At 40.5% G+C, this 23,017-nt stretch overlaps 1 protein-coding gene across 1 annotated transcript in view; it reads left to right on the forward strand.

Moving 5' to 3' along the window:
• Window positions 1–23,017, forward strand: part of cspg4 (chondroitin sulfate proteoglycan 4) — an 86,818-nt gene that overhangs the window by 36,672 nt on the left and 27,129 nt on the right. Inside the window, 1 exon segment of the mRNA XM_055155381.1 lies at window positions 7,108–7,284. Within this exon segment, the coding sequence (XP_055011356.1) occupies window positions 7,108–7,284 (177 nt within the window).

A 23,017-nucleotide genomic window follows, 5' to 3' on the forward strand; every position in this document is an offset into this window, starting at 1 on the left:
CTGCTGATGATCCTGGTGTTTTTATTTCTGTATTTTGTCCATAAGTAAATTCCTATTCCTTAATATGGAAGTCGAAATTCGCACCTATAACTGCAAGCCTCGCTGAGCTTCATTTGACTAGAGCTGAACTCCTTGGGTGACGTCACACTCCTTTAGTCCACTTCTTCTTGCAGTCTGTGGTATACGTCCACGGACCACTATGGAACCTACCTGGACGACCGAAGGACAGATATAAGACCACGTGGGAATAGAAAACAAAGTGCTACGATTTAATGTCGAAAATCACATTCTACAGTTTCGGAATCAATATTGAGTCGAGTCTAGTTTGAAATGTTAGTGTCATGACAACACTACTGCGGAGTTAATTCAGTTGTAAAGGATTCTTACATTTCGCTTGAGGACAAATGAAAACACAGACATACCTTTATAGACTTTTTAATGACATGTTTTGCTAATTCCTTGTCAGACGGTGGTACTTGTGTGTGGTGGTTGTGTGATTGTGTGTGTGTGTGTGTGTGTGTGTGTGTGTGATCAGTGTGGACTTGGGGGTTGGTCCAGGAGCACTCTGTCATCTGGGATCCATTTGGTACTTCCTGTTTCTCATCATTTCCACTACTACTACTATTACTACTACTACCACCGCTACTACCATTACCGCTGCCATTACTACCACTGCTACTACTACTACTGCTACTGTTTCAACAACAACTACTATTACTTCTTCTTCTTCAGCAACAACAACTACTACTATTACTACTCCTACTACTTGAAATACTCCTACTACTTCTCGTACCACTACTGCTGGTATTACTACTGTTACTACTACTGCTACTACTACTACTGCTACTATCACTTCTACTACCACAGCAACTACTATGACTACTACTACCACTACTACTATTACTGCTACTTATTACTACTGATAATCCTATTACTGCTACTATTTCAACAACTACTACTACTTCTTCTTCAGCAACAACAACTACTACTACTACTACTTCAACAACTACTACTACTAGTACTACTCCTACTACTTAAAATACTCCTACTACTTCTCGTACCACTACTGCTGGTATTACTACTGTTGCTACTACTGCTACTACTACTTACTACTACTGCTACTATCACTTCTACTACCACTGCAACTACTATGACTACTACTACCACTACTACTATTACTGCTACTTATTACTACTGCTAATCCTATTACTGCTACTATTTCAACAACTACTACTACTTCTTCTTCAGCAACAACAACTACTACTACTACTACTTCAACAACTACTACTACTAGTACTACTCCTACTACTTAAAATACTCCTACTACTTCTAGTACCACTTCTGCTGGTATTACTACTGTTACTAATACTGCTATTACTACTACTGCAACTTACTACTACTGCAACTACTATGACTACTACCTACTACTATTACTACTACTACTACTACTACTATTACTGCTACTTATTACTACTGCTAATCCTATTACTGCTACTATTTCAACAACTACTACTACTTCTTCTTCAGCAATCAACAACTACTACTACTAGTACTACTCCTACTACTTGAAATACTGCTCCTACTTCTAATTACTACTTCCACTTTTGCTGCTGTTACTATTATTACTACTACTGCAACTACTACAACAACTGCTGCTGCTACCACTTCTACTGCTACAACAACTACTACAACTTTTACCTTTATTACTGCTGCTGCTACTGCTACTAGTACTGCTACTACTAATGCTACCATTATTGCTACTTACTACTACTGCTGGTGTTACTACCACCTCTACTACTACTGCTGCAACTAGTACTGCTGCTTCTGCTATCACTTCTACTGCTACAACAACAACAACAACTACTACTACTACTACTTATAGCTACTTCTACTGCCACTGCTGCTGCTATTACTGCTATTACTATTCTACTACCACTACTAATACTACCGCTATTACTGCTGCTGCTGCTGCTGCTACCACTTCTACTACTACTACTACTACTTCAACTACTACTACTACTACTGGTACTTCTACTAGCAATGTTACCACTTCTACTACCAGGACTGCTGCTGCTGCTGGAGTGTGGTGTGTCTGAACAAAGGCGTCTGTGTGGGAGCAAATAAACCACAAATCAGTGAAGATCTGTCACAGTGTTAAAAGCTGGAAAAGAGCCGACTCAGCAGATCCTCATGTTCAGAGAGGACAGGTTCAGAGGACCAGACATGGAGAGAGAAGGAGAGGTGAAAGGACTCTACCTGATTTTGATACTACTAGTTCATTTGAAACAGTGTGCAGTGGTCAAACCATAGACTGTATAAAAGAAGTGGACTTAAACGAGTGTGGTGTCACCCATAGCGTTCAGCGCCGCTTACAGGAGCAAATCTGGAGCCAGGCTCTATGTTATGAATAGGATTTTTTGACGGACAAAATAGAGAAAAAAATTCAGGATCATGTGTCTCGGGTTAATACAAACATTTTACGACAAAAATGACAAGGCTCACTGTAGCAGTTACAGAGAGAGGGACGACAAGATCCTAATGTAAGTCAATTGGAGCCAGAGCCACAAGGAGCCGGAAGAGCCTCCTGGCAAACTTCCTATTTGAGATGCGGTGGCTAATGCGTTAGCTATGTCCACTCACATATACAGTCTATTTCAATTTCAATCTCAAATTCACAGAGGGACAAACTAAAAAAAATGGGACTAAGTCATGGGCTAAATATTTATTGAAAAATTTCAACATCTGCATGTTTTCTCTTCTTTCGCAGTATGTAATGTTAAACCTTTTCTTATTAAAATAAATGTTAAATAATAGTTTTGCTTAAACATTGAATCCAGAACAAGCCTAATATAAAATAATAACACAATCATAGCCTCTCCGTAGCCAGCGGGCAGCTCTAATACATATTTGATATGATCTCACAGGCCATATATAATTATATTGCAGGCCAAATTTGGCTCCCGGACCTGAGTTTGACATTTCTGCTTTGCACCATGACCTCTACATTTCATCTGTATTCCACTGCTGCTGGAGAATAGGTTGGGTGTAACTGACGACCAAATTGGGAGAAATGTTGATAAAATCTGATGCAAATTGATGATAAAGGAAATGTGGGAACATAGGGCCTAATTTTGGAAGAAAAAAAAAAAACACTTTAGAAATGAGGGAACATATAGGTCCCAACAGACTAATAATAAAGGGTTACTCAAGCATGTGTGAATGAAACAAAACACAACTCCAGGTCTGTTTTTGAGGAGGTAACACAGTTCTAATGTGGCTAAAAGCTCACAAGAGTCAATTTTGTGCAATATAGGACCTTTAAACACTTATGCATTCTGAGCATCGCAATTATTCACCACAATGAGTTTACAAGTGCTTTTCACAAATTTCAGAAGCCAGAGTGGAGTTCTGCCGTCACGCTGCAGCTAACACCAACGAGCATGCTAAATGTTGTTTTGTATTTCATTGGGCTAAACAGTGGAGAGATGGTTCTTCAACACAAACCGCAAATCGCTGTGAATCTGTGAAAGCAGTTAGCTCAGCAGATTAGCCGACGCAGATAGGAGTTCAGAAGGACGGCTCTTGTGTATCCAGAGGAGCAGAGGGGCGAGGGGAGGGGGTGAAGTGTGTGTGCGTGTATCTGTGCATGTGTGTGGTGTGGAGGGTATTTATCACATTAGTTGGACTCAATTCCATACACACACTCGCATCACGGGGACTTGCGTCACTTATGAGGACAAAAATCTGCTCCCCATGACGTAAATCCTTATCAGACCAAAAGATATTTAAAGTCCAGATATGGTTTTGAATTTCCCTGGCAAGTCCAATGAGTCCTCCCTTCACCGTGCCTCGAGCTGGAACCAAACATGAGCGCTATTGAGTTTTGATCACTGGCGAAGGAGCTCATTGGTCACTCAACATTTAGAGTTTAGTGCTTCGCTCATTGAAAGGGATGCGCTGATATTGGCACCGATACTGAAAAAGTTGGTTCCATGATATTGGTTAAGCGCCTACCCTGGTTGGGCCTTTGATTGCTTGACAGTTTTTTTTTTCCGATTTTTGAGAACGTCTCTTAATGTTTGAAGTTTAATTCATACAAAGTTGTTCAGTATTGATGTGAAGGATAAATAACAGTGACATAACACAATTGGATCTCTTGTGTTGTATGTGTACTAGTATGTTTTAAGGAAGTAAGTGTCATTTTCCTTCTACACACTGCTTTGGGTTAATACCTGCAGATTCAGAACTGAAAAAGTTCTGAATCTGAATCTTATTGATTCAGTCGCCTTGTATGTATTCTTGTATGTAGCCATATTTGTTTTGATAAGGACACAACATCCATGTCCCTGATTGGCTAATCCACTGTGTGTGCGTGCTTGTGCATCTGTGTTTGTGTGTCTATGTGTACATGTTTGTACATGTGTGCCTGTCTGTGTGTGTTTGTGTGTGTGTACATGCATGTGTTTGTGTTTGTGCACCTGTGTGTGCATGTTTGGACGTGTGTGTCTGTGTGTGTTTGTACATGCATTTGTGTGTGTGCGAGTTTTTGTGTCTACATGTGTTTGCGTGCATATGTGTGTGTAAGTAAGTAAGTAAGTAAGTAAGTCTTTATTTATATAGCGCTTTTCACAGATATTTTCTATCCCCAAAGATGCTTTACATAGCATTATTCAGCATTATTCATTCAGCATTATTCATTCACTCTATACTTGGTGATGGTAAGCTACTATTGTAGCCACAGCTGCCCTGGGGCACACTGACATAAGCGCGGCTGCCATGCCAATCAGCGCCATCGGTCCCTCCGACCACCACCATCACTCACACACACACCACTTTCATACTAGGCAATGTGGGTGAAGAGTCTTGCCTAAGGACACACAATGATTGAATTGATTGTATTTTTAACTGACCTTGACTATCAACTGTTCATGGAGACCTGTAGCATGTTTTGGGTTGTGTGTGTTTTTGCGTTAGTGTGTTTGGTTGTTTGTGCGTGTTTGTGCGCCTGTATGTGTTCGTGTGTGTTTGTACATGCATGTCTGTGTGTGCGTACGTCTGCGTGTGTTTGTGAGCATGTGTAACTGTGTGTGTTTACATGTGTTTGCGTGTAGTTGTGTGTATGCATGCATTTGTGTGTGTGTGTCTCCGTGTGTATTTGTGTGTCTGTGTGCGTGCATGTGTGTGTGTGTCTGTGTGTGTTTGTGTATCTGTGTGTGTTTGTGTGTCTGTGTGTCTGTCTGTGTGTGTCTGTGTTTGTGCGTCTCTGTGCATTGTGTGCATGCATGGGTGTGTATGTGTTTGTGTGTGTGTGTGTGTGTGCGTGTGGGTGTCTCTGTGTGTGCGTGTGTGTGTGCGTGTATGTGTGTGTAGATGCAGGGAGCAGAGATCTGGCTCGTCCCGGCCGCAGGTGCTGTCCTCTGCTCTGGGGATGACTGATTTCATTGTGCCTTCATTTCCCTCTGGAGGTTTTATCACACAGCGCGAGACTCTGCAATCCTTAAACCTAATCTCCCAAAGACATCCACTGTACGCCTATGTAAACAACACCGAGACACATATTTTACACTCCCTTTTATCTGCACTTAGCCCGTATACAAACTATGCATAACAAAACAGCGCAGGTACAATGTAGATAAACGTACTTAACTCTCTCTCTCCAGCTGAAGATAATATGCGAAAAAACACTTTATTATTATATATATTCTGATGTACAGTATGTTCTTATGTTGTTTCCTCATCACAACCATCCTTGGAGTTGTGTTTTGTTTTATTAGCACACAAACCCTGTATATTTAGGCTCTTCTCTTATAGCTGTTATCTTGAAAACTACCGCTTCGTGTAATGCAGGATTGCAGGATACTCAGACATGTGTGAATGAAATAAAAACACAACTCCAGGTATGTTTTGAGAATGTAACAGCATTATAACATGGCTTAAAACTCAAAAGAGTCAATTTTGGGTAATATAGGACCTTTCAACAATGAGTAGGTTGTGATTCTGCTAATATGCAGACATGTACGGGAGCCTCTCAGGGACATGCTGTGAATTAAAACACACACACACACACACATATGCAGCACTTTTTCAAACGGGCAAAGTCCCTTTACAATTCCATGCATTATTCATTCCCTCCAGTCTCAGTGCTGCCCTGGGACAGACTGATATACAAGATATTTTACATGTAGAGTAAGTGTAGGTTTTTGTATCAATGACATGAAGTACAGGGTGTCCCAAAAAATTGACATAATTTTAAAAGCAGTTATCTTGAAAACTACTGAGTCTAGCTCAGTGAAATTGAACAGTTTAGGTGTTGAAGATCATAAGTCTATTATGGGACTTTGTCTGCCGGTTTGCGAGTATATTCCAAAACACAAAATGACTTCTCTTTGGGAGTGAACGACATGGCTCAACCTGAAAACAGAACAAAAATAAAACATTAAATATAAAATCTTGATCTGTTTCAATACATTCAGTGAAAATTTTAAGTTATTTTAACAAGAATTGCAATAATTATTGGCCTGAGAAATGCAGCAGTTGCTGGTAGTACTATATAATAATACTATTTACTGGTTGGAATTGGCTTAGAAAGTCTTGTTATTTTTGATTTCTTATTTTATGTGCAAAAATCAGGTTCCCATGACATAAATCCTTATCAGCCAAAATAAATTTAGATTTTCCCCAGACAGAACCTGATTGTGCCAGATTAGTTATATCAGTGACAAGGGAACTCATCGATTCAGTCCCCTGTCATATTTATTCCTTCCTTTTTTCTCATAAGTAGACATATTTGTTTTGATACAGGCAGATTGGCTAGTCCACCTGTCGATCATGCCCATCTGAATTTGGGAAGATTCACTGGTGACCACAATCTCATCTAGTGTTGAAGAAGTGTGTATTTTTTAATGCAAGGTTAAAATAAGTTATGATTTAGGTTAGGCAAGGAAAAAAGTTGGGTCAGTGCATCTCTACTTTAAATTTTATAGTTTTTGTTGTTGTTTTTAGGTAGCAATTTCTTCAGAATGTATCATCCTACCTATATCTCCTCTCTATGACTTCTGCTTGTGCCTGGTTTTTGACTGACTTGTGTTGTTCTTGTATCTTCTACAGCTGAAAGATGGTCAGATCTTCTACGTTCACGACAGCAGTGAGACGGAGGAGGACTCGTTCACTCTGACGGCGTCGGCGTACGAGATCGAGAGGACGAGCCAGCCCATCTTCATCGGCATCACCGTCATCCCCGTCAATGATGAACCGCCCAAGCTCACGCGCAACACCGGCCTCGAGGTAACCATGGAACCCAGGGCGGAGTTTAGGGCCTCAAGGTTGATCGCTATAAAATCAGAATTACAAATGTTGCAGTTGTTTAAAATGTGACTTAATCCTATGATTAAAACGTAAATCGCAAATCTAATTACAATCACAAAAGCTTCTTAGAAAAAATTTAAATATATATTATATTTTTCCCAAATTGTGCAGTCCTTGTTGAGTTCATACAACGTCCCAATATTTTTAAACTGTCTTTAGTTTAAAAAAGGTTTTTCTGTGGCCTGCACTCTACTCGTAACCCAAAATGAGAGACTTATGTGAGACTCTTCTTTCTGATTGAACAATCATCTTGAGAACCAAAACACTAAATTATAGCAAACAACTTGGCCATCATGTCTAGTGTTTTTGTAATTAAGAATAAATCTGTATTACAATTGTTACCAGTGAGACGTACATTAGATTTGAACATGTTTATCTTGTATCTGGGGGCACAGATAGTTCAGGTTTATGAAATTTGAAAGAAAAATTCTACAGACCAAAAAACCTCAGAAGGACCTGACTCATCATTAATGTATTTTAATAGGCTCTATTCATGCTTATGTCACAAACCAGGAAGACGTTTGGAAACATGCAATTATAACTTCCGACGGGCTCTGTTCATGGTTCATGGAAAAATGAGAAAATGTCCCAGTTTTTTTCATCTCCATGTCATTGTAATGTTCCGTTATGTTCGGCTAATCAACATTTAGAACCATACCTCAGTTTTCATCATTTCCCCACTTACACACAACTCCGAGTGCACTGGGTCCATGTGATTAGAAGAGATGAGGCAACAGCACATAAGTATGCAGTCTTCATTTTACCGCTGATCACATTTACTTCAGTGGGTTTGATCACAGTGCCCAGTGTCAGGAACTGTACACCAGAAGTTGTCGTCGCATGTTTTCAAGCGTCTTCTTGGTTTGTGACGTAACGTGAATAGAGCCTTTTACTGAAGCAAAAATGACTGAAGGTTCACTGTCTTCTCCATCCGCACATATTACCTAAATTCACTGTTTTCCACTGCTAAACTGTGCTTATGGTGTTTCAGTAATATTCACTATTGTTTCTAGTTGTTTTAGGCAATGCTAGTGCAAACTAGGTACATTTGTGACATTAAGTATTATGTGACATCACACAGGACTGACCTGAGCACTTCCTCCTTTAGTCCTCCAGGTACTGTTCAGTTTAGCTAGCCTGATTCATCAGCCGCTTTCACTTTGTGGAAACTGTCTGACCTCGCAGCATTAGGATTTGTTCGCTCAACGGTAGGCGGGTACTTTTTTAAATTTAACCAATCGCTGCTATTTGGTCGTGACGTATGTAATGCACCAATTCCTGTAGGAAGAAGGGCAATAATGTCTTTCCCCTTGATAAAATTCACCAAACATTCTCTTTGTTTCTGGCTCGATCTCAGGAATCGTTGCCAACACAGAATGTATGACTTTGTCTACATCCATCTCGACCGCTTTGTTTACTGTTGTGTTGTTCCACAAAAGGGACCCAGACAGGTGCTTGAGTTTGACGTCATGGATTCACAGCTCTTCGCTGATTGGCAGGTGCGCGGTCTACAACTTCCGGGGTTCTTGCAAACCGTCTAGTGTATTCTGATTCCTGACCTAGTCGCTGGAGAGAAATGAAACCGAGTGGAGGCACTAGGTGGCGCCAGCTTGGCTACAGTTTAGCAGCTCTATTATTTGAAATGTTATTGTGGGCAGAGTTTAAGCATTATTTCCACTTTAAATGTATATTGTGGTTGCTGTCATGAATACATCATTTTCTTCTTCTATCTGAAATACCACTTGCTGATGTCCCCAACAACTACGAAAAGATTACTAGATTGCTTGCCGCTTTAAAAACAGTTAAAATAATAGTGTACTCCAAGTGGCAGAGCTCATAACAGCACACTAGCATTGCCACTGTGAACTGCCTATAGCTCTTACACATCTTTGAACTCACTCTGAACTTGTGAAAAGTTGGTGAACTAATCGTATTCTGGACATTTTTCAACAGCGCATAAAAACTGTATGAAGCCAGATTTAACGGCACCACTACGGAGAACCTCAATAAATGCAAGATGGAATTTCACACTGGAATGATTGGGCTGTATATGTTTCTATGCGCAGCTATATGTGGTTTCTGCATATGTTTGGGCCTAAAGAGCAAACAATGAATGGAATTCCAGTTTAAAACTACAAAAGTTGATGAAAGACAAGAGAGACGATTACTTGCATAGAGGTCTACCCATCCAACCGTCTCAGTTTTGGTATCTACATCGTGCACATTTTCTTTAAGAAGTTGTTCTTGTAAAGTTGTAAAGCTGTTTGACATCGTAAAGTGGGTTATATTTTCCCAACACGACAGCGCCAATACTGTAAAAATTTGCCGGCTTGCAAATATTGGTTGTCCCGGTTAGACATAGAAACTGATGTAATAAGACAATTTCTTTTGGCTTAATTTGGTGGGGTAATATCTGTTGTAATTATAAATTATAGTTTTACACAAATCAAGAAGCAGTTTGTGAAGAAAAGTTGAAAAATATGTTGAAAATTACAGAAAGTAGAGAGTTGTATTTTAGAGAGTGATGACATCACACTGAGGAGAGCTCTATCCAAACTTTTGACGCTAATTATAAAAGAAACACATTTTCTCTGTTACTTTAAACATGATTTTAACAAAATAAATGTGTTTTCTTCTATTTTTATTTGTCGAATTATAATTTCAGTGTATATTAGAGGAGTTGGTAGTCGATAAATCCAAGTCCGTCCTGCCGACATCCTGTGTAAATGCGTTTCATTGCAACAGTTGGAGAAAATATGGATGCCCGAGAAAGTATAATGTAATGTGTAATGTCAGGTATCACTAGCTCCTGCGACTAAATAGAATCTGTTAGCTAAGGTTAGCTGTTAGTGATTCAGTTATGACAGTTTGACGATTACATGTTCAGAAAAAAACTTGTGTCTACTGTCGAATGATGTGAAAGAAAGTCCAAATGCTACTACAGAGTTTTTAGAAGACACTTTCTCTACACAGACACAACTTAAAGGCCCCATCTCGTGCAAAATAACTCTTTTCACATTGTATCTTCTGTACATATACAAGCACAATTTGGGTTTTGGAACATCTATTACACAATAGTTATGAAATCTTACTGATTTCTTGGAGGCAGTCACAGCCCTGGGACTATAAAAGGCCGACTATTGCTCATTCCCCCGCCCATCCTGAGAAAGCACAGGCTCCGCCCTTCAAACGTGATGTAGGCTCTGAGTGAGCCGCCCTTCCTCCGCCCATCTCAGGGAGGGAGGGGGAGACAGGCGTGCACCTTGTGGCATAAATGTACAGCCCTGCAGCCACACAACTCTTTTAGTGGTCTGATAGTGGTAGGAATAAACTTTTATTCATCATGGCGATACAGCGTGTTCAGCCTTATGTGTTGGACCCGGAATCAGACGAGGACTTTGAGGTGCATGAAGAGCAAGCAACATGTCGGCATCAGCTGAACATTACTGATTGGTAGCATTAAGTATTGATAAACTCTAGGAGATTAACTTAGCACACCTTGCTTCTTCTGACAGCATGCCAAATAATTTTGACTTGCCATCGCAGCCAAATGTGCACTTTCTCCATGAGGACATGGTTACAAAAACTGCGTTTGAAGCGAAAAATAAAGATAAATAACACAGAACAGCAGACCTGTACGGTGCAGAAGCAGGATGGTGCGTCAATGGGTGGAGGTGGGGCGGAGGCGTTGAAGCGGGGGAGGGGGGCAGGTGCGAAGCTCTTTCTGCTACGTCAAACGCGTCATAGGTGATAGCTGCCGCATCATCGTTGTAGTAGCTTTAGTTCGTTGTCACGTGGGAGGGTGGCAGAAATACGCAGTAATTTGTTTAAAAAAAACACCAAATCAATCTAAAAACCACTTCGGCGACATATACAAGGCCCACACATCACTTTTAGAAGGTAGAAAGCTCTGAAAAGTTGATTTTGCATGAGATAGGCCCTTTAACATGTCATAATGACCAAAAGATAATTTCCCGGTTTACTGTGTGCGCCACCATTTTTGCTCTGACGTAAATCCAACCGGCTCGGTCTGTGCCAAACTAGCCCGAGTTTGTGTTTCAGGACCTCGATTTGATTGGCCGTTCCATTGCACTTTCTCGAGGTGGAGGGCAACAGAATGCAGCATTAGCCCAGTGTACTATATCGTTCCAAGGAGACTGTTATGGAATTCCCTAACATAAAGTAAAATTTGAAACCTAAAAAATGCCAAACTGGGTGGCAAATGTTTTATCAAAATCTTAAATATAACTTAACTGTGTTTTAGTGAAATGGGTAATCTTAAAAGTTTTCTTTAAAGGTGAACATTGGACTTGTTATTCCTTTGTCTGGAATGTTTCACGGTATGACATTAAACCTTTCTATCTTCATGGAGATCAAACCAGACTAAGTCACAGGTCAGATCTGTGGGGAGGCGACCCCGCTCACAGTAGAATGCCTGTTTTTCTAGGTATTTTTGAGCTATAAACCACCTGTGGAACATTTCAGGCAGAGCAATGACATATCCATAGAAACACACAGAAGAGTTACACAATGCACATTTAAATGAAGTAAAACAACAACTCTTTGCACTTAAAATAAGAAACAAAATTGAATATTGCTTGAATTAAGAAAAACACGCTTATTCCATTTGACTTGTGAAGCTGAATCAACTCAAATAAAGTCAGATTCTTCTTAATTTAAGTCATTTAAACGTACATAGATATTGCTTTTTGCAGTGCAGTATTGAAATCGGTATCGGGACTGAAAAAGCTGGACCGTTGCATCCTTAATAACGCCTTTATTATTTCATATTTTCTGTGGAGGTCCTGTACCGTGGCTGTGTATTGTGCGATGGAGGAGGGAGAGTTGAAAAGGCAGCAGTAATCAGCGCAGAACTGGAAGCCCTCTGTGTCACTCTGCCCTCCCCGCTCTGCCTGTGGCTCGCGTCGCCGTGGCAACCCATATTTTTGGAAAACCAATATGGCTGACACGAGACCGCGGCTTCTCCCTGGCTCGGGGAGCATGCAGGCGCTGTGTCTGTGAGCTGTGGTCGCTCGCTGAAACACGAGAGTCAGGCTCACAAGAATAGTGATTTCAACAGCGGGGGAAACTGTGTGAAATGTAAAAGTACAAAGTTGAAAAATGTACACAGTTTTTAATAAAATTTTTGTAGGATTTTAGAAGACCTTACTTAATAACTGCAATACTTAAAGGTCCTATAGTACGCAACATTGACTCTTGTGAGCTTTAAGTCACGTTAAAATGTTCCCTCATCAAAAACAAACCTGGAGTTGTGTTTTGTTTCATTCACACATGTTTGAGGAATACTTTATTATTAGTCTGTGTACATCTTCCAAAGCTTAAAATGCTCTGTCCCACCTTGTGATGTCATGAATAGGGCTAGGTATCAATCAGAAGTTCCAAACTAATCCAAATTTATTTGCATAGTATATTTTACCAACACATAGTCTCCAAAGTGTTGCATAAAGTTAGCCTGATTCATCAACCGGTTTCACTTCGTGGAAATCGTCTGATTAGGTAGTATTAGGATTCATTCACTTCGATGGAAGGCAGGTACTTTTTTTATTTAACCAGTCGCTGCTATTTGGTCGTGACATATGTAAATGCGCCAAATCCCATAGGAAGAAGGGCAATAACGTCTTTCCCCTTGATAAAATTCAACTAACATTCTCTTTGTTCCAGCTTTAAATCCTCGATCTTGGGAATCGTTGCCAACACAGAATGTCTGTCTTCGTCTACATCCATCTCGACCGCTTTGTTTACTGTTGTGCTGTACCACATGCCGATACGATACACACCTCGATACATAGGCCACGATACGATACATATCTTGATACAGTGAACTAACGATTTTAATACGATATATACAAATTGATTCGATTCAGTTCAATAAAAAATAAATCCGAAATCATGGCTGTGATACTAAAAGTCTTTGTTAAACCACTTCGTGTACAAAGTAACTATGAAACACACACATTTAATCATCAAAACCAGGGGTTACAAAACTTTTTTCTCTGGGGGCCACATTATTCCTCCAGGGGGGCCAGGATCAGGTAGGCCGTATAACAGAATTGTATGACTCAGACCAAAATGACCAGCAGCAGGCCTTATTGTGTAGTAGAAATTACTAGCCTGGTATAACCATCCACAATAATACATCAAAACAGAATTGCACTTAATAAAAGTCAAATACATAAGCCTATAAAATAAATACAGAAAAAAATTTATAATAGAGTAATAGATCAACTTGCCAGCTCTTATGTCTGTCCAGGTGAGCTTTTTTTAGGTCAAGGTGAAATGAAATGAGCAGGAGCCATTTACAGATCAAAACTAAAGCAGAACAACAAAATAATGTGTCAAAATGGATCAATATATCAAAATCAGTAGTATATGTAGGCATAGGTGACGAAAACTTGGCAGCAAATTCGGCAACAAATGTAAATACGTATATAATAATTTAAATATACATTTAAATACTTCATATAAATATCATTTTTTTATTGAAAAAATCAACAAAATACAAGATGCAGACATGTTTTTGCCAAAAAATATTTAGGAAAATGGGTCATGACAACTTTTGAGGATTGCCTCATAGGCCCAGTTCAAGTGGTGGGGGCAGAGGGGCTGGGGGCAAAGAGGTTTTAGTCCTTAGTCCGGGCTTTAGTTTGATGATCCCTGATCAAAACAGTAAATATGTCAAATGTGTTGCATGAACGAGTTTCCTTCCTCTAAACAAGCAACAAAACTGTAGCTCTGTAACAAAATAATTTAGTAAAAAACACACACACATACAGCAGCCCACAATACTGATACTGCATCATCACATTAAACAATATGATATATCGATCTTTCAATATTTTTGCACACCTCATGAAGCTGTAGTTTTCAAGTTAACAGCTTCTTTTACCTTTAGTTGAGTAGAGCTCGGCAATTCCAGGGCTGAAATCATCCAAATGAATGTAGTGAAAGTGTATGGAGTTTAAAAACACAGTGGAGCACTTTCTGTAATGCCACATGACATCACAAGGTGGAATGAGGTGGAGTGTTTTCTGTTCCAAAGAACTCAGAAAAACACAAAACACAACTCCAGGTCTGTTTGTGATGAGGAAACCACATTATAACATAGATCAGAAAACACTGTAATATGGGCTCTTTAAAGGTGCACAGTGTAACTTTTCTGGAGAGAATGTGATGTGTGATTTGGAGCAGAGACTACTGTGGGACCGCCGTGCAGATTCTAACTCCTATTATTCAAAATGTAATGAAGTACAATTACACAGGCACAATTATGGTGTGTTCCTGACGCCCTCGGAGGTCAGATCTCAGAGTGATGTCATCTCAGAGTTAAATATCAGATTCACATTCCATTTGTCAAATTGGAAAAACAGTGACCAGTGTATTACAGTAGATTTGATGAAGTAATAAATACAGGAAAGTGCTCAAATCATCCAGAATGAAGATTCAATGAAGTGAACTTAGTAACCCAGACAGTAAGTGCACTTGAATATCCCAGTTTTGTCATTGTGCATGTATACGCAGTATCCCGGGTATGAGAAACTGGAATATTGTAGGTGGGATATTCTGATAGTAACCAGAATACTATGGCATGTATACACATTATCCCAAATACCGCAACATAAAGTTGAGTGTGCATGTGTCCAAAAGAAAAACATGATTGTATTATAGTTCTATGTCTCCAACACGATATACACATAGAACAGACTCACCATCAGCAGCACATCCTCTGTCACAGAGAGAACACTTATATTCCACTGTTATTTAGTCCGACAGAAGCTGACTGCATAAAGACACAAGGAGTGAGCTGTTTTTTGTTTTGTTTTTTCAGTTCTTATAGTTTATGCAAATGAACCATGTGGTTTTATGTTTCATTTCTGTAAAATGTAAACAAATGTGCGCAAAGTTGCATTAAGCACATTATAATCTCAAATGGGCTGATGTGGCTCTATACTCGTTATATGTTGTAAAGTTTAGTTTATTTATGCAGAAGAGTTTAATGAAGAAATTCTACACTGCTGCAGTGTAGAATTTGTACAATAGTGTTTGGAAACATTGGTTTGAATTGTGCAGTGGATTGTGGGATACCTCTTACTGCTGCTTAGTAACCTCTCGAGGTTCCTACTCTAAAGGAACTCATGATTGTTTGTATTTTCCTGGTTTATAAAATATATAATTTTTGCTCTTACAAATACTACATTTGATCATGTATACAAGAATATGATTATCCTGGTTTCTTCATGTATACACAGTATCCTGAATACCAGAATAGAACTGGGATCTGACTAATAACAGCTAATACACGGGGATACTGGTGTGCCTGTAAATGCACTCAGTGTTATTCAATTATCAGTTATTAAAGCCACGTTTGAGAAGTAATTTGTGCTTTTGTTTACATTAGCGCCGTGTTAGCAACATTAGCATAACATTAGCATGTCATTAGCATGACGTCGCATTTATAACTGCAGAGGCGGCACAGGGGCAGGTTCACAGAAGCAGGTGCACAGTAGAGCAACTAAAGAGAAAAGAACACAAATACTATTAATATTTGAGCTGTCTGGGTTATGTTTTCACCAAACACAAGGCACCGCCATGTTGGATTTTTTTTTGCTCAAACTCTGAAATGTTCTGTGGGTTTCAGGTGGAACTAGGAAAATCCTCCAGACCTCCAGGACTCAAATACAAATGACACTGAAAATCTGCTCAATGACAGAAATGTGATTTGTAATTAGTTATTTTGACCTCTGGAATTTTTCCATCCAAAATGAAGATATAAATAAAACTATAAATTGTGGTAACTTGAATTTCCAACTTGAAACCAAAAATAATTCACAAATCGGATACTTTCTCACAGAAATTGTTTGCATCCCCATAAAGTTTAGCTAGATAAGGCTTTCCATTTATGTATTTGTTGGTGCATGGGTTTTCCCCCTCCCTCTCTTTCTCTTTCCTTCTTTCTCCCTCTCTCTTTCTCCTTCCCCCTCTCCTCTCTTCTTCTATCTGTCCTCTCTCTCCTTACCTCTCTTTCATACCCCCCTCTCTCTTCTCTCACTCTCTTTCTCTCCCTCCTTTAGTTTACTCTGTTCATTTTGGGTCCAGGTCTGTGCAAAACCAAAACACCTCATCTCCACCTCTAATAGTAAAACCAGACTTGTGTGACATTGTTTCTCGCTGATTAAAACCAGGACGTGTGCGTTGTGTGTTGTGTGTTGTGTGCTGCGGTGCGTTCAGGGACCCGCAGGACCGATCAGACAGGGGAGGGGGACTGACTGTTCAGATCCGGCTCTGGTCTGGCTCAGGTCCTGATCCTGGTCTGAGTGAGTCTGAGGATTACATCTGCTCCTCGTTAGACCTCCCCTGACGTGTCTGCTCACCATCTCTAGAGATCAACTAACTCGGACTTACAAATATTGGTCCATATCTGCAGGATCTGTCTCGCTGACTTTTCTTTGAACACTTATGAGGACTTCTGTTTTGATAGGACGATGGACTACTGCGTAATAAAGCCGGGCCAGACAAACTCCCAAGACATTTGTGCTAAGAGGAGCTCATGAGACGCTGTCCAAACATATAGAGCTTTTAAAGTATGTCGATGTATTAGAACTTTTGATCTGTGTGTCTTTATAGTACTAACAGTTATAGTACTCGCATTTGTGTTTGTGAGGACAGAGCTGGGAATCCCCTTAAAGGCCCTTTACCTAGTTTTCCCATGGATTTGAGCAGAAGTGTGTCAAATCAGATCAAGTGTCTAAGCAGCTCTTGAGGTCAGAATATGTGGGCTGCGTCCTGTTTTTGCGTCTAATTATATATAAAGCTGTTCATAGGAAAGTGCGGGTTAGCATGCTAGTTGTTAGCTTCACAGTCTGACTTAAGGCAAGACACTTTTTTTTTTTTTTTTTTTTTGGTAAGTTTGGTGTTTTAACACAAACTATGGAAGAAACAAAATAGTCCACTCTACACTGAGAGATGTTTTCATATTTAATTGAACATGAGACATTGTGATTTCAACGTTTTCTCAGATTGTACTCACACACACCAGACTTTACAATCTTGAACTTCACGAGAGTTAGATGAAACATACTGAAGATTTTTTTTTCTTTTGAAGTTTTAACACAAAAGGCAAAAATAAAATTTTGTGTCAGATTTTCAGTCAGATTCCCTCTGTAGATTTTTTGTATCTAATATGTCAACAAAAAGAAACTAGAAATTTAAACCTGGCACTTTTCATGTTTCTGCTTTGAATGTCCTAAATTGTCCATTTTGGCAGTTTTGACATATAAAATGCCTTTTATTGATATGAAAACATCACAAGATGAAAAATAATATAGTAATATGTTTTTTCTTACATTTATGTGAGTAAACAGCAGAAGAAATCTCTAAATTTAGATGTTTGTAGCATTCCAAACTTATTCTTCACTTACCTTATGCCAGACTTGTCAAACTAAGGCCCAGGGGCCAAATTTGGCCCATGATATAATTATATTTTGATAATAATACATATTTGATATTATAATATTAAATATGTATTAGAGCTGCCTGCTAGCTACAGATAGACTATTGAGACATTATTTATGTAAAATGTTGTTATTATTTTATATTTTGCTTGTTTTGGATTCAATGTTTAAGCAAAACTATTATTAAACATTTATTTTAATAAGAAAAGGTTTAACATTACATATCTTGAAAGAAGAGAAAACATGCAGATGTTGTTGAAATTTTTCAATAAATATTTAGTTTGACCCACGAATTAGTCCCAGTTTTTAATTTTGGCTTTTCACACTGCAAAGTGCAGAGTTTTTTTGATTATTGGACAGTAAAACTCTTGATAATCAGAGTCAGACAGTACAGTTCACTCATACTGTACACAGGATCTGCAATGGGGACAAATTCTGCTCAAGTACATAAACAAAAACAAAGATCCTCTTTTATTTTTGACATATTCACCTCATACTGTTTGACATGGATTCAGTTTAGGATTCGTCTTCCAAATGTTGTCTGCGTCTAGAGTGTGAAAGAGCGGAGACACAGATGTGCTTGTGTCTTGTAGAGTCCTGGTCTAGTCGGGTCGTTTGCGTACAGCTCTCCTTCATTACGCCTCCAAATGAAATATCAGCCATTGTGTCTGATCAAATGGAATCTGCAGCCCCGTCGTTTAGCCGCTAAACACATTGATTGTTACATAAACCTCCAATTTAAAGGGTCTCCCTGCCCCTCTCCTCCTCTCCTCTCTCCTCCTCTCCTCTCTCCTCCTCTCCTCTCTCCTCCTCTCCTCCTCTCTCTCTCCCCTCTCCTCCTCTCCTCTCTCCTCCTCTCCTCTCTCTCCTCTCCTCCTCTCCTCTCTCCTCTCTCTTCATCTCTATCTCTCCTCTGTCTTTTCACTTTTTTTTCTGTATCTCTCTCCTTTCTCCTCATTTCTATCTCTCCTCTCTCTCTCTTCTGTCTCCAGTCTCTCTCCCCTCTCCTCTAGCTCTCCTCTCCCTCCCCCTCCTCTTTTTTTCTCTATCCTCCTCCACCTCTTTTTTCTCTCCCTTTCTTCTCTTGTCTTTCCTCTTCCCCTATCTCCTCTCTCCGTTTCCTCTCCTCCCCCCATCTATCGCTCCTCTCTCTCACCTGTCCTCTCATTCTCCCCCCATCCTCTTCCCCTCCGCTCTTTTCTCTCTGCTCTGTCTCATCTCTCCTCCTCCTCTTGCCTCTCTCTCCTATCTCTCTCTCTCCCCTTTCTCTTTTCTCCCCTCCCTTTCTCTCCTCTTTCTCCTCTCCCCTCCCTCTTTCTCCTCTCTCCCTTCTCTCTCTCTCGTCTTCTCTTTTCTCCCCTCCTCTCTCTCCTCTCTCTCTCTCCTCTCCCTCTCCTCCCTCTCTTCTCTCTCTCTCCTCTCCCTCTCCCTTCTCTCTCTCTCTCTCTCCTCTCTCCCCTCTCTCTCATCCTCTCTTCTCCCCTCTCTCCCCTCACTCTCTTGTCTTCTCTTCTCTCCCCATCTCTCATCCCCTCTTCTCCTCCTCTCTCCCCTCTCTCTCGTCTTCTCTTCCCCTTCTCTCTTCTCTTCTCCCCTCTCTCTCCCCCCTCACTCCCTCTCTCCTCTCCCCTCTCTCTCATCCCCTCTCCCCTCCCCTCTTTCTCGTCCCCTCTTCTTTCCCTCCCTCTCCTCTCCTCTCCCTCTTTCTCGTCCCCTCTTCTTCCTTCTCTCTCCTCCTCCTCTCTCCTTCTCTCTCTCGTCTTCTCTTTTCTCTCCTCCCTCTCTCCTCCTCCCTCTCTCTCTCTCCTCTCCCCTCTCTTTCCTCTCCCTTCTCTCTTTCTCTCGTCCCCTCTTCTCCCTCCCTCTCTCTCCTCTCTCCCTTCTCTCTCTCGACTTCTCTTTTCTCTCCTCCCTCTCTCCTCCTCCCTCTCTCTCTCTCCTCTCCCCTCTCTTCCCTCTCCCTTCCCTCTCTCTCTCCTCTCCCCTCTCTCTCATCCCCTCGTCTCCCCTCCCTCTCTCTCCTCTCCCCTCTTTCTCGTCCCCTCTTCTTCCCTCCCTCTCTCTCCTCTCTCCCTTCTCTCTCTCGTCTTCTCTTTTCTCCCCTCCATCTCGCCTCCTCCCTCTCTCTCTCTCTTCTCCCCTCTCTTTCCTCTCCCTTCTCTTTCTCTCTCTCCTCTCCCTTTCCACTCTCTCTCTCTCCTCTCCCTTCCCTCTCATCCTCTCTTCTCCCCTCTCTCCCCTCACTCTCTTGTCGTCTCTTCTCTCCTCGTCTCTCATCCCCTCTTCTCCTCCTCTCTCCCCTCTCTCTCGTCTTCTCTTCCCTTTCTCTCTCCTCTTCTCCCCTCTTTCTCCCCTCCCTTTCTCTCCTCCCTCTCCCCTCTCTCCTCCTCCTCTCTCTCTCCTCCTCCTCTCCCTTCTCCCTGTCCCAGTTCGTCCCTCTCTCGTCGTGTTGAGTGGATCTCTGGGGCCATCCAGTGGTGAGAGGAGGAAGTGACGGAGACTCGTGACGCTTATTGAGTTTGACTTCAAAATAATGACTTTTTCTTGACGTGAAATTAGTAATGAAAATACTACAGTAACAAACTAATTAACAAATATATTTTTTTCACAATATCTCAACCCCGAAGACACGTCACAATCTCGAAAAATAACAAATAAAGACGACGTATATCATATTTGGAGATTTTCTTTCAAAGTAAATCTCCCGTAGAGTCATCAAGAGGATTATTATTAGTCTTAGATTATTATTGCTCTGCTCCACTTTGTGATGTCATGAATTGGTAGTTTTCAAGTAAACAGCTCCTTTTTACCTTAAGCTGGCAATTCCAGGCCCAAAATTATCCAAATTATTCAAGTGATAATCATCATATCATAAGAAGAGTCAAAAATCAAGACCTGAATGGAGTTTGAGTCGCTGTTAAAAGTAAAAGGAGTTCTGTTCTGTTTTTGATTGTTGTAAGGCAGTAAACGTTTTAAACACCGCCATTAAAAAGCTCAGACGACAAAGTATTAGAATTAGAAAAGCTTTATTGATGCACAAGGAAAATTATTTGGACACAGTAGCTCACACATCACAATATAATATAAAAACAAAGAAAAAACTATAAATGGTAATAATAAATTCTAAAAAATAAGTAGCAAAAAAAAAAAAGAGCAAGAGACTGGTGTGAAATAAAACATAATTATATAAATGTACATTTACAAGTCAAAATAAAACAGAAAGATAAGTAATAAAATATAAAATCTCAGCTTTAGACAAGAGGTCATGGTAAGACAGTATTGTAGGGAGTATTATCTGTTACATAAGGATGAGTTGTTGTACAGTTGTAGGGAGTATTATCTGTTCCATAAAGCTGAGTTGCTGTACAGTTGTAGGGAGTATTATCTGTTCCATAAGGCTGAGTTGTTGTACAGTTGTAGGGAGTATTATCCATTACATAAGGGTGTGTTGTACAGTCGTAGGGAGTATTATCTGTGACATAAGAGTAACTTGTTGTACAGTTGTAGGGAGTATTATCTGTTACTTAAGAGTAACTTGTAGTACAGTTGTAGGGAGTATTATCCATTACATAAGGGTGTGTTGTACAGTCGTAGGGAGTATTATCTGTGACATAAGAGTAACTTGTTGTACAGTTGTAGGGAGTATTATCTGTTCCATAAGGCTGAGTTGTTGTACAGTTGTAGGGAGTATTATTTGTTACATAAGAGTGAGTTGTTATACAGTCGTAGGGAGTATTATAGTATGAATGTAGTCCTGTTAGAGTCTGTTGGAGTTCCTCTGTCCCTCTATAGTCTGGTGCAGTGGGTGAGTTGTTGTACAGTTGTAGGGAGTATTATCCATTACATAAGGATGTGTTGTTGTACAGTCGTAGGGAGTATTATCTGTGACATAAGAGTAACTTGTTGTACAGTTGTAGGGAGTATTATCTGTTCCATAAGGCTGAGTTGTTGTACAGTTGTAGGGAGTATTATTTGTTACATAAGAGTGAGTTGTTATACAGTCGTAGGGAGTATTATAGTATGAATGTAGTCCTGTTAGAGTCTGTTGGAGTTCCTCTGTCCCTCTATAGCCTGGTGCAGTGGGTGAGTTGTTGTACAGTTGTAGGGAGTATTATCTGTTACATAAAGCTGAGTTGTTGTACAGTTGTAGGGAGTATTATCCATTACATAAGGGTGTGTTGTAGGGAGTATTATTTGTTACATAAGTGTGAGTTGTTGTACAGTCGTAGGGAGTATTATAGTATGAATGTAGTCCTGTTAGAGTCTGTTGGAGTTCCTCTGTCCCTCTATAGCCTGGTGCAGTGGGTGAGTTGTTGTACAGTTGTAGGGAGTATTATCTTTCCCTCTATAGCCTGGTGCAGTGGGTGAGTTGTTGTACAGTTGTAGGGAGTATTATCTGTCCAGCTCACAGACGATCACATCTGTTCTAAAAATCTGGGAATCATTTCATATCGTACCAATATTTCAGAAACATTTCCCCAAATACTGAGTGACAGAACCACAGTGCTTCAGAAGATTGAGAAGTGTCTCTCTCTCTACTCTCCTCCTCTTCTCTTCTCTCATCGCTCTCTTCTCTCTCTCTTCTTTCCTCTTTCTCTCCTGACTCACTATCTCTCTCGTCTCTTTCTCTCCTCTTTCTTTTTCTTCTGATTCACCCTCTCTATCATCTCTCTGTCTCGTTCTCTCCTCTCCTTTTTCTTTTCTCTCCTGACTCGCCGTCTCTCTCGTCTCTCTGCCCTCTCCCACTCTTCCCTCTCTTGCTCTCTCTCTCTCTTCTCCTCTCTCCTTCCTCTCGCTCCCTCCCACTCTTCCTCCTTCTTTCCCCCTCTCTGCCCTCTCACTTTTCTTTTTTCTTTTTCTCCTGTTTCTTTTCTCTTCTTTCCTGACTCTCTCCCACTATCTTTCTCGTCTCTCTGTCTCCTCTCTCCTCCCTTCATTCTCTCCTCTCTTTCCCCTTCTCTCTCTCCTCTCTTTCTCTCTTCCTCTCCTCTCTCCCCCTCTGTCTTTTCTATCCTGACTCACTATCTCTCTCGTCTCTGTCCCCCCCCTCTCTCTCTCTCTCTCTCATCCCTCTCTCCGCTCTCTCTTCTCTCTCTCCCCTTCGTCCTCTTTCTCACCCCTATCCCTCCTCTCTTTTTTCTTGTTTCTCTCCTCTCTGACTCTCTCCCACTATCTTTCTCTCT

This window comes from Boleophthalmus pectinirostris, unplaced genomic scaffold (assembly GCF_026225935.1).
Source record: "Boleophthalmus pectinirostris isolate CB_2022bp ecotype Guang Dong unplaced genomic scaffold, ASM2622593v1 HiC_scaffold_2, whole genome shotgun sequence".
Classification (NCBI taxonomy): Eukaryota; Metazoa; Chordata; class Actinopteri; order Gobiiformes; family Gobiidae; genus Boleophthalmus; species Boleophthalmus pectinirostris.